The sequence below is a fragment of the Anabrus simplex genome, chromosome 4 (assembly GCF_040414725.1).
Source record: "Anabrus simplex isolate iqAnaSimp1 chromosome 4, ASM4041472v1, whole genome shotgun sequence".
NCBI classification, from domain to species: Eukaryota; Metazoa; Arthropoda; class Insecta; order Orthoptera; family Tettigoniidae; genus Anabrus; species Anabrus simplex.
The window spans coordinates 202214113-202227542 of record NC_090268.1 but is presented as its reverse complement, the minus strand read 5'-3'; the positions used below and the strand labels follow the sequence as shown (position 1 = coordinate 202227542).

Here is a 13430-nt window from a genome sequence, read left to right as displayed (position 1 = left end):
GATTGGTAAATAGGGACCGTACTTATTGAAAATAAACTAATTACTGATATTTTATATTTAGCTCTCCATCCCAGTGACATTCCTGATCTGATGGGGAATGGGGATCTGTCTGACCTTGAGGGCTTGGAGAGGTATGAAAAGGACGACGATGAATTTGAAAAGAATAAAGGTAGATCAATAACTCACTCAATTTCTAACAACTTTTTTAACAATTTAAAAAATACTTACTAAACAATTGTACATAGACCTATGTTTACATAATATTATCTTTTTTCTTTCGGCAATAGGAGATGATGATGATGATGATGATGATGATGATGATGATGATGATGATGATGATGATGATGAAGTTTGGAAGAAAGTACTGGAGAGGATGCAGTGAATGAATTATTGTCGAATGATGATTATTCCTGGATGAACCTCACGCCAAAAAACAACATTCAGTGGCGCCGCAATGTATTATTTCAAAACTATTTCTCAGTGGGATGAAAGTATTCAGAACAGTGACGAGTTATATGATCTTACGTTTCCCATTACATATTTCGTTAAAAACATTCCTATCTCTCTGTTTGATATCATGGTGGAAAACACGAATATTTATGCCGTACAGAAGGGTGAATCACAATTCCAACGTACAAATTTTGATGAAATAACGACACTTTTTGGACTCCATATAATAGCTGGCTCTTTGGGTTATCCAAGATTGAGAATGTACTGGGAAATACGGTAGGCATACCCATATTTAACAATATGCCAGTTAATAGGTTTTCAAACTAAGGAACTTATTGCACTGTGTCAATAATTTAGAGAAGCCAGATGGTTGTAAAGATAAATTATGGAAAGTGCGACCTATTTATGATGCGTTGTTGAGAAGGTACCAACAGCTAAACATGGAACGTAATATGTGTCTAGATGAACAAATCATCCCTTTCAAAGGCCATGTATCTGTTAAGCAGTGTGTGAAAGACAAACCCAATCCATGGGGTGTAAAAATGTTTTTATTATGTGGACAACGTGGAACTGCCCATGATCTATTAATTTACCAAGGATCTACCATAGAAATCAAACATTCCCTTCAAAAGGAATTTGGATTAGCAGCATCTGTAGTACTGCATTTATGTAATAGACTTTCAGAGAGTAATGGCCATCAATTATTTTTTTACAGCTATTTCTCGACGTACAATTTGTTGGAGGCTCTCAAAGTGAAAGGCATATCTGCTGCCAGAACTGTCCGAGTAAACAGGATGGCAAATCCTCCTCTTTTGCCAGACAAAGAAATGAAACAAAAGGAGAGAGGATTTTGAGACCAAGTGAGCAGTCGTGACAGGAATGTAGTCATCATAAAGTGGCAAGATAATAGGCCTGTAACAATGACATCTAATTTTGTCTGTGTTGGAGATTCGGACTTTGTTCGACGGTGGGACAGGAAGTTAAAGAAGTATATTAAGATACAAAGGCCACAAGTCATTCAGTTATATAATGCTTCAATGGGTGGTGTTGATAAGTTAGATTTTCCAATAAGTCTGTACCGGATCGCCATGAAGACTCAAAAATTGACACTGAAGATGATATTTCACGCCATTGATTTTGCTATCGCAAACAGCTGGTTAGAATATCAAAAGGATGCGGGTAAATTGGGGATACCAAAGAGGAAAACGCTTGATCTCCATTTCCGAAGCAGGATTGCAGAGGCATTAGTAAGGAAAGGAAAGAGTGTAGCAAGCAAGACAGGACGTCCTTCTACAAGCAGCCCTACATTTGATGAACCTACCTCATATAAAAGCAGTAATGTTGAAGCAAGGCCAATCCCAGAAGTACGCTATGATAGAATTGATCACATGCCAACCCACAGCGATGGAACTCAGGCTGGCCGGTGTAAACTGGAGAATTGCACAGGTAAATCGCGATGGCGATGTAAGAAATGCGGTGTATTCCTACGCTTGAGCAAGGACAAGAACTGTTTCATTGCATTCCATAAAACATAGGACTTATATATTCTTGAAACAATGTAAATTTCATTAATATTTCACGTCCATTTCAATATCAATGTGGTTTCTTACATTATTACCATGGTTACTGGAAATGCTGAACTGCAGACGTTAAGTACTTTTGACCTCTATTGTGGACTTGCTGTATTTCCTGATCTATGAGGAATAAAATTTTGAAATTTTGAAGAGAGTCTCCCTGCATCAATCCCCAACACTTCTGAAATTTTCAGATTTTTCCACCAGCTAGAAATAAATCGTGAACGAAAGGGTTAAGATAATTTTTGTTTCCTTCTCTTTCAGACATATCATGCCCAATAAGATCCATATTTACAAATCACTAGTTCATCATAGAAATACTTTGGATCTAAGATCTCCTGTTCGACAAGATCCCTTCAGCCGAACACATTTGTCGCCATCTTAAGCACATTCATTAAGTGAACATTTGTTGAAGGCCTAGCTATAGGTCATACTTGACATAAGCCTTCTAAGATAAAGATTGTTGCCAACTCCAATAGACTTTCATCAGATAATCCTGTCAATATCGCATTTAACCTCTGGGCGCAAACACATAGACACATATTCATAGACCCAATTTTTAAACAATTGTAAGTGTATTTGTGTGTTTTTTTTTACATAGGAGCGATTAATCTCAGATTTGTTTATTTAAGAAAATAGTTATGAAACACTTGGCGTAAACTTAACACAGTGGACTTTAAAAAAGACAAGTAGTTGAGACTGAGTAAATCACATTTTGATCTGTAAATTTATAATAGAGTCCATAGTTTTAATGTGTACATATTATCATACAGGTTATATTCCTAGCACTGTAGTTCAGTTACATTGGCTGAGGAAGACCCTTACAGGGTCCAAACCAGTCCCGTGATGTATGTAATATACATACTGTATAACTTACATCCGATATTAATTTCTACTGAATACGTGGACTTCCTTTCATTCTTATGATTGTGAATACTTGTCCATATGGATCATGATTTATCTTATGAACCTCACAGCTACGCGACACTAGTTATGTGGCTAAATCAATCGGGGGGGGGGGGGGGTAGGGAATACGATGAACATAATTTGAAACTGGATTGAAGAGCAGCAATAATGAGTTACCATTTTAGGTGTTATATGAAGAAATACAAGATAGTAACATAAGTTAAAGACTAACCGATTCTTCAATCCTCTCTAACGCGAGAGCAAGCATGCGGTACGCTGTCGTCTTGCCTCCAAAAGGTAATCCCACAATCATAAATCCATGTCGGACAATCATCATTTCGAAGATTTGCTGAATCTTTTCCAAGAAAAAGTCAGTGCACTGAATGTTGCTGTCCTCACATGCTTTGTAAGCTTCACGGTTGAGAATTGTGTAGTCTGGCTCTGGTAGTGTTATACCTGGGAACAAGTCCGACGCTATCCCCTGAAACACAAACCAACAGAAAAAAGAATAATACATAACATTTACTCATAATATAAGTAATGGGAAAGATGATGATGATGATGATGATGCTTGCTGTTTAAAGGGGTCTAACATCTAATTCATCGGCCCCCAATGGTCTGAGGTGGTGGACATGATGATAAATAATTTTAAAATATATCCACTGACTAGAATTTAAAATAAATGATGAATAATGATTGTGAGTTGAAAATAATCAGTGGATCTACTTCGCAATACTCTATTTTCTGTAAAATGGCACAAGATATTATGGTAGAATAAAACATTGCCTAAAAATGCAATTATATTTAAAGCAAACTCATAGTTTTAAAAACACATTAAAATATACAAACACAAAAAAAACGGAGTCAATTTCATACAACGTACTAAACAATAATATGGAAACTAATCGGAATCAGTACGTTTATATACAATAAAACAAACCACCATCCCTCACAAAACGGATGACGCGGTCTGCTGACCGCTCGTCATTTCGTAGGATGAGGGAAATGATACTCGGGAGTTTTAGGCAACGGCGCAGATCGGCCATGTCCATGCACTCCGTAAGCATGTGTACCGGAGAGGGTTACCCTTTCAGTAAACAGGAGTGCGTTGCTATATCGTGATCGATCCGAAGACTACATAATACAACTGCTCCCCTCCATACCACCGTAGTTCCTTTTTATCGCTCTCAGTTTATCGGTAGTGCGGTGCCCTGCAACTCAATGTCCCAATGGGGCATAACCAAATGTCTCCGCTGAGAGCGAATATCACCCGCTGGAACCTTGTAAGGCAACGGGGGCAATGTAACAGCCTCCATGGCAGCCTTATCAGATAACTCTGTTCCTTCTACACTAGTGTCCAAAAGTTAAGCATAATTTACGACTAAGCAGGGCAAAAGGAAATAGAACACAACTATGGTTCCTTGGTAGCCCCTTTTAGTCGATTTTACGACAGGCAGGGGATACCGTGAGTGTATTCTTCGTCTGCGTCTCCCACCCACAGAGGATGTGTGTTTAGTCCGCGAGAGCTATTTTATTTCGCTCAAGTCTGCCAGCAAACCGGTTAGTGCACCTCTAACCGCCACCTGGGACGCACCAAGTGGGAGTAACAACTCTCCCCCACCCCTGCTACGCCAGCGTATTAGATTCGTGGTAGACTGAATGTAATGACAATGTAAAAGCTTAAAACTCATCCACTGACCAGAATTGAAAACGGATGATGAAGAATGAATATGAATTAAAAATAATCAGCGGATTCAACTAATGATGATGATGATGCTTATTGTAAAGGGGCATAACACCTAAGGTCATCGGCCCCAAAAAGGTACGAGATAGACGATATGATTAGATAATTACAATGTTAAAATGTATCCACTGACTAGGGTTTAAAATAAATGCTGACGAAACATGATTATGAGATTAAAATAATCAGTGGATCTAATTCGCAATGTGTTTTTTTCTAACAAAATTATAGAAAATACCGGCGAGAATGGAATAAGGCATTGCCTGAAAATACAGATATATAGCTATATAATTCATGTTCGAAGTTAAAATAACACATTAAAATACGCAAACACGAACTAAAATAGTGTCAATGGGATAAAAGCGCATTAAGACAAAGGACATTATTACACACGATAAAAAAAGACCACTATCCCTCATAAAACGGATGACGAGGTCTGCTGACTGCTCGTCATCTCGCAGGATGAGGGAGATGGTATTCGCGAGTTTTGATGATGATGATGATGATTGTTGTTTAAAGGGGCCTAACATCTAGGTCATCGGCCCCTAATGGTACGAAATGAGACGAAATGGAATGACATATTAAAAATCTAAAATTCTCCACTGACCAGAATTCAAAAACGTGAGAACGAAGAATGAATGGATGGACATGAATTTAAAACAATCAGTGGTTGCGACTTGCAATGTCTCACATTCACATAAACAGACGTGGCAATATCGTATTACTGACCAAGGGACTACTGCTATAGCATAACACGGCATCGATTATGCGTGCAGTCAAAAGGGGGTCCTAAATCGCAGTTATCCGCCCCTCATAACGGTACTGATCGCTATCAAAATAGAACCATGGTATTTGTTCTGTTGCGGTACTAATCAAAAGTAGCAGAGACTTGCGGCATTCCACACATTATTGTACTACTCAGAGCTTATGAAATTCGACATAATACAGACTATGTTTTTCTCACTTTGCGGCGCCATTGACAGGCAACGCAACCCTATGGTGTTCATCACATAAGAGTACTAACCACAGGGACCTCTCCCTATCCCGTGGTGTTCCTCATATAGTGGGTACTAATCATAGGCAAGGCAGAACCATGGTAGCTATAATCCCATGGTCCTGCTCATATGGTGGTACTAATCACAGGTACTGCAAAAGCCGACCGCGCGGTGCTCCTGTGTGCTACTGATCACAAACCAATTTCGTACCTAATGTAGTGGTACTACGCACAAGTACGATGATGATGATGATGATGCTTGTTGTTTTAAGGGGCCTAACATCGAAGGTCATCGGCCCCTAATGGGACGAAATGAAAGAACAAAAAATTCAAAGGCATCCACTGACCAAAATAAAAATAAAATGTCATGAAGAATGAATGAATGGATGGACAGGAACCCAACAAAACACAAAATAAACAAACAAAAACCAGTGGAGCGGACTCAATGCAAATACAAAATAACATTAATTCCGACCAAGGAACCACTTACAAAGCACAATGATGCTTGGTGGCTAAAGGGGGTGCAAAATCCACGTCTAAGGCCCCACAGAATGGTACATGTCGCGAGTAAAATAGAACCATGGTATGTGTCATGTTGGGGTAGTAATCAGAAGTAGCGAAGACTCACGATGTTCCACAAAAGATGGTACTACTCACAAGTATTGCAATACGTACAAGTAACGCAGACCTATGGTGTTTCGCACACAATGGCGCCACTTACAGCCAACGCAAACCGATGAGTTTCCTCACCTAGGGTACTAGTCACGGGTGCCGGTCCCAAGGGCCCCGTGGTGTTCCGCACATAGTGAGTACTAATCACAGGCAACGCAGACCCACGGTGTCGCTCATATAGTGGTACAACTCACAGGCTACGCCCAGACCCGCGGTGTTATCCACATGGGTACAACGCACGGGTACTGGAATCCACCAGGCCAGGCTTTTTACTGCAACGAATCACAAACATATTTCGTACCATGTTAGTGATACTACTCGCAAGTACATGCAACCCATGGTGTTCCCCGCATGATGGTACGAATCAAGAGTAGTTTCATGGTTCTAATTCATTCATCCCTTGGTCGCCCCTTTTAGTCGCCTCGCACGACAGGCAGGGGATACCGTGGGTGTATTATTCGTCAGCCTCCCCCACCCACAGGGGGTGTGTGTTTGGTCCGCGAGAGGTATTTTATTTCCCTCAAGTCCGCCGGCAAGCCGGTTAGGACCCCCCTATCCGCCACCTGGGACGCGCCACGTGAGAGTATCACCTCTCCCCCTGCTACGCCTGCGTAGCAGGTTCGTGGCTACGCACAGGTAAAAGCAACCCTTGGTGTTCTCCGCGTGGTGGTACAAATCACAAGTAATTTCATGGTTCTAATACAATCAACCCTTGGTCACCCCTTTTAGTCGGCTCTCACGACAGGTAGGGGATACCGTGGGTGTATTATTCGTCAGCCTCCCCCACCCACAGGGGGTGTGTGTTTGGTCCGCGAGAGGTATTTTATTTCCCTCAAGTTCGCCGGCAAGCCGGTTAGGACCCCCCTATCCGCCACCTGGGATGCGCCACGTGGGAGTATCACCTCTCCCCCTGCTACGCCTGCGTAGCAGGTTCGTGGATTCGCGAGTTTTAGCAGATCGACCAGGTCTACGCTCTCCGTAAGGATGTGTACCGCGGTAAGATGATCGCCGCAATTACACACCGGAGGGGTTAACTATTCAGTAAATAGGAGTGCGTTACTGTACCGTAGCTGATCCGAAGACGACATAATACCACAGCTTCCCTCCGAGAAGTCCGAAGGGAAGTCCTCCATACCTTCATTGTACCTTTTATCGCTCTCAGTTTATCGGCAGTGCGATGCCCTGCAACTCCATCTCCCAATGGGACATAACCAGATGTCTAAGCTGAGAGCGAAAATCACTTTCTGTAACCGTGTACGGCAACGGGGGCCGTGTTACTGCCTCCCCGGCACCCTGATCTGCTAACTCGTTTCCGTCTACACCCATGTGGCTTGGGAGTCACGTAAACGAGCTCTGGTGCCGGCATCCATACACCCGGCCAGCAGGTCCTGGATCCGCTGCACCAGACGGTGCCGAGGGAAACAGGTATCAATAGACTGTAGCGAGATCAGGGAGTCAGTACACAGAACCAAGTAACGCCGCTCATCGGACAGTTCGTACCGCAGAGCATGACAGATACCATAGAGCTCTGCGGTGTACACACTACAGGTTTCCGAGAGAGCAAATATAAACCTATCATCGTCAACAACGAACGCACAACCCACCTTCGTTTCTGTCCTCGAACCATCCGTGTAAACGACGACTGAATCTGGATACCGGCCAATAACGGACAGGAAGAGCCTCCGATAAATCGAAGGGTAAGTGCTTTCCTTCGACCCAGTGTGCGGATCCAGGATTATTTCAGGTCGTCGTAATAGCCACGGAGGTACCCCACTTGGTTGTCTGACAAGACAGGGAACTGAAGGTACGTGAAAAAATCTGTGACTGCTATCCAAGCGTATTCCAGCCGGCCGCGTTGCTCGAGAATAAGCACCGTACAGCCGACGGTTTTCATTGTGGAATATGCAAGGATACCTTGGTTTTAAGTGGCATCTGTCGCTAATTTGGAGCATACGACAGAAGGAGCTGTTGCCGCCTCAGGTGTAAAGGCGGCACACCAGATTCAGCGAGCAGGCTAGCAATAGGGCTTGTACGGAAAGCTCCCGTCGTCAAAGTAACCCCGCCGTGGTGGAGGCTATTCAGTTTCACAAAGTTTCCTAAATAAAACTCAGGGCGGATTCAACTCGCAATACTGACAGTTAAAAATAATTCCAAATTTAATCCACTGACTAGAATTCCAAAAATGAGACTATGAACAATGATGATATACTTAAAGTCATGAGTCGGTTCGACCCGCAGGAAATACCTTTAGCTGGACCTATGACCTTAGATGCTAGATCCTTTAAACAACAAGCAACAAGAACTATCTTAAAACAATAGTATACACTGACCAAGCGGCTGTTCCCAAAGCACAATCCTGAATCAATGATTCTTGTTGTCTAAAGGGGTCCAAAATACAGGTTAACGACCCTAATAGTGGTACTTACCCTAGAAAAGTAAGAAACATTATATTTCTCGTGTAGCGGTACTAATCATTAGTTCGATGATGATGCTTGTTGTTTAAAGGAGCCTAACTACTGGGTCATCGGCTCCTAATGGTACGAAATTGACAAAATAGAAGGACAATTTAACAGTCCAAAATTCATCCACTGACCAGAATGAATGAATGAATGAATGAATACGAATTTCAAATAATCACCGGGTCCATATCACAAAAATGAAAATCTATATATCTGGGTATATATATCATTGTATGTGGGTTTGTATCATTTCTCCTTCTAAACCACGAGATCGATTTCAACCAAACTTGGTACACTTATGACTTAGTACCACGAGACAAACCGCGTGGGGTAATACACCCGAAGCACCCTCAGGTGATGATGATGGTTGTCTTAAGGGGCCTAACACCGAAGGTCATCGGCCCCTAATGGAACGTGATGGACGACATGATATATGACATTTAAATTTTTTTAAATGTATCCACTGACAAGAGTTTAAAAAAATATGGTGATGAAAAAATGAGTATGAGATTAAAACAGCAGTGGATCTAATTCGCAATGCCTTATTTTCTAATAAAATAAGAGAAAATACAGGGAGAAAAGGAATAAGGCATTGCCTGGTGGTGCATGTATATATACTTCATTTACATTAGACGTTAAATAACACATTAAAATACGCAACACAAACTACAATGAAGTCAATGGAATAAAAGCGCTATTGACACAAAAAACACTAGGAAAAAGGACATCATCACACACAATGAAACAGACCACTATCCCTCATACAGCGGATGACGAGGACTGCTGACTGCTCGTCATCTCGCAAGATAAGGGAGATGGTACCCGGAAGATTAAGACTACGGCGCAGATCGACCAGGTCCACACACTCCGTAAGGATGTGTACGGCGGTAAGATGGCCGCCGCAGGTACACACCGGAGGGGGTTCTCCTTTCAGTAGATGGGAGTGCGTCAAGATACCGTGGCCGATCCGAAGGCGACATAATACCACGGCTTCCCTCCGCGAAGCCCGAAGGGAAGTCCTCCATACCTTCGTTGTTCCTTTTATCGCTCTCAGCTTATTGGGAATTGGAATGGCCTGCCACTCCATCTCCCAATGAGACATAACCAGATGTCTCAGCTGAGAGCGAATATCACTTGCTGGAACCTTGAAAGGCAACGGGGGCAGTGTAACTGCCTCCTTGGCAGCCTGATCTACTAACTCGTTTCCCTCTATGCCCATGTGGCTGGGGAGCCACACAAACGTAATTCTGGTGCCGGCATCCGAACACCCGGCCAGCAAGTCCTGGATCCGCTGCACCCGAGGGTGTCGAGGGAAACAGGTATCGATAGACTGAAGCGAACTCAAGGAGTCAGTACACACGAGAAAGTGTCGGCGCTCATTGTCTAGTGCGTACCGCAGAGCCTCACAGATAGCATAGAGCTCTGCCGTGTACACACTACAGGTGTCCGGGAGAGCAAAAAGAAACCGATCATTGTCGACAACGAACGCACAGCCCACCTTCGTATCTGTCCTTGAACCATCCGTGTAAACGACAACTGAAACTGGATAGCAGCCAAGCACGGACAGGTAGATCCTCCGATAAATCGAAGGGTCCGTGTCTCCTTTCGGGCCAGTGTGCAAATCCAGGATGATTTCAGGTCGTCGTACAACCCACGGAGGTACCCCACTTGGTTGTCTGACAAGGCAAGGAATCGAAGGTACGTCAAACAATTCATAACTGCTATCCAAGCGTATCCCAACCGGCCGCGTCGCACGAGGATGAGCAACGTACAACAAACGGTTGCCATTGTCGAATACACAGGGATAGATCGGATGAAGTGGCATCTGTCGCAAATTTGCAGCATACGTAAGTAGTAGTTGCTGGCGCCTCAGGTGTAAAGGCGGCACACCAGACTCAGCAAGCAGGCTAGCGATGGGGCTAGTACGAAAAGCTCCCGTCGCCAACCTAACCCCGCTGTGGTGGATACTGTTCAGCTTCGCAAGACAAAATAAAAGTTCAAAATTATCCACTGACCAAAATAAAAAATGTCATGAAGAATGAATGAACGAATGAATGAACATGAATTTAAAACAATCAGTGGATCCGACTCAAAAAACAATCATAGTTAATAGTATTACTGTCCAAGGGACCACTTCCAATGCAAATCGAGGATGCTTGGTGTCTAAATGAGTCCAAAATACATGTCAAAGGCCCCTCAGAATGATACTTATCGCTAGTAATGTAGAACCATGGTATCTGTCCTGTTGCGGTACTAATCAATGGTAGCAGAGACTTGCGGTATTCCACACATTATTGTACTACTCAAAGCTTATGAAATTCGACATTAATACAGACCTATGTTTTTCCCACTCTGCGGCGCCATTCACAGGCAACGCAAACCTATGATGTTCATCACATAAGAGTACTAACCACAGGGACCTCTCCCTATCCCGTGGTGTTCCTCATATAGTGGGTACTAATCACAGGTAAGGCAGGTCCATGGTAGCTATCATCCCATGGTCCCGCTCATATGGTGGTACTAATCACAGGTACTGCAAAAGCCGACCGCGCGGTGCTCCTGTGTGCTACTAATCACAAACCTATTTCGTACCTAATATAGTGGTACTACGCACAAGTAAAAGCGACCCTTGGTGTTCTCCGCATGGTGGTACTAATCACATGTAGTTGCATGGTTCGAATACAACCATCCCTTGGTCGCCCCTTTTAGTCGGCTCTCACGACAGGCAAGGGATACAGTGGGTGTATTATTCGTCTGCCTCCCCCACCCACAGGGGGTGTGTGTTTGGTCCGCGAGAGGCATTTTATTTCCCTCAAGTCCGCCGGCAAGCCGGTTAGGACCCCCCTATCCGCCACCTGGAACGCGCCACGTGGCAGTATCACCTCTCCCCCTGCTACGCCTGCGTAGCAGGTTCGTGGATTAGTGCTGCTAAGAAACTTCAAGAGGTTAAGCCTCTTGGTGCAATGCACTTTAAGCTCCCGCACGTGTAGCTCCCACGATAATTTACTGTCAAAAAGGAGCTCAAGAAATCGGTAGGTGTCAACAACTGGAAGAACGACATTACCTAGATAAAGCTCAGGATGAGGGTGAAGTGTACGTTGACGACAAAAGTGGACAACGGAGGTCTTTGCGGCAGAAAACCGAAAGCCATGTTCTCAGGTCCAATTCTCCACCCTCCTAATAGCTTTCTGTAACTGTCGCTCTGCGACTGCCACACTGCACGAGCTATAGTGCAGAGCAAAATCATCCACATATAGGGACGGTATTACGGCTGGACCAGCAGCAGCGACAATACCGTTTATGGCAATCGCGAACAGAGTGACACTAAGAACCGATCCCTGTGGGACTCCATTTTCTTGAACGTGGTATTGCGAATATGTCCTCCCTACTCGGACAAGGAATAGACGGAGGGACAAAAAATTCGCAATAAATACCGGCAAGTTACCTCGGAATCTCCATTGATGCAGGACTGAAAGGATGCCATAATACCAGGTGGTGTCGTAGGCCTTCTCCAAGTCAAAGAAGACAGCTACCAAGTGCTGTTTGCGGAGAAACGCATCCTGGATAGAGCTCTCCAGGCGTACCAAGTGGTCTGTGGTGGATCGAGCGGCTCGAAATCCACATTGGTACTCGGACAAGAGTCCTTGTTTCTCCAGACACCACACGAGTCTGCGATTTACCATCCTCTCAAATAGCTTACACAGGCAATTTGTAAGACAAATCGGTCTGTAACTTCCTGCATACTTAGGATCTTTGTCAGGCTTGAGGACAGGGATGACTATGCCCTCTCGCCACTGAGACGGAAAATCACCCTCTGTCCAGATTCGGTTGAACACACGAAGGAGATATAGTAAACTATCATCACTAAGGTGTTTCAACATCTGGTTATGGATGTTGTCCGGTCCAGGAGACGTGTCCTTGCAAAGCGCTAAGGCGCTGCGGAGTTCCCACTCCGTAAAGGGCACGTTGTAGTCCTCTGAAGATTGGGTGGCAAAACTAAGGTGATGACGTTCTGCCTCCCGCTTCAGAGGGAGGAAATCAGGATTGTAATTCCCGGAGCCAGAGACATCTGCGAAATGACTAGCGAGATGATTAGCAATCGCGAGAGGATCAGTAGCGACACTGCCTGCAATGGAAATTCCCGGTACAGCAGATGATCCTTGAATACCCGAAATTCGTCGAAGTTTCGTCCACACTTGAGATGATGGAGTATGTGACGTCATGGACGACACATATCTCTCCCATGAAGCCTTCTTACCTTGTCGAATAAGAACTCGCGCCTTAGCGCGGAGTTTCTTAAATGTTACCAAGTTGGCCACAGTAGGCTGTCTACGGTAACGTTTATGAGCGCGACGGCGTTCTTTGATGGCTGCTGCTATTTCATCGTTCCACCAAGGAACGAGTTTTCGGCGAGGAGTCCCCGAGAAAAACGGAATGGACTCCTCAGCAGCAGCAAGAATAACTTGGGTGATGTAAGTTATTTCCTCGCCGACGGTCCGCCTGACATCATCGTTAAAGACAGCTAGTGATGTGTACTTTGGCCAATCAGCATGTTTAAGAATCCATCGAGGGGGAGCCTCGACGGGTTTATGATTCAACAAGGTAAGAACGATGGGAAAATGGTCACTGTCACA

General features: G+C 44.0%; 1 protein-coding gene across 1 annotated transcript in view; it reads right to left on the bottom strand.

The window, feature by feature from the left end:
• Dhc36C (Dynein heavy chain at 36C) overlaps positions 1 to 13430 on the bottom strand; it is a 911918-nt gene that overhangs the window by 635898 nt on the left and 262590 nt on the right. Inside the window, exon 16 of the mRNA XM_068227203.1 lies at positions 3163 to 3411. Within this exon, the coding sequence (XP_068083304.1) occupies positions 3163 to 3411 (249 nt within the window). The remainder of the gene's footprint in view (positions 1 to 3162; positions 3412 to 13430) is intronic.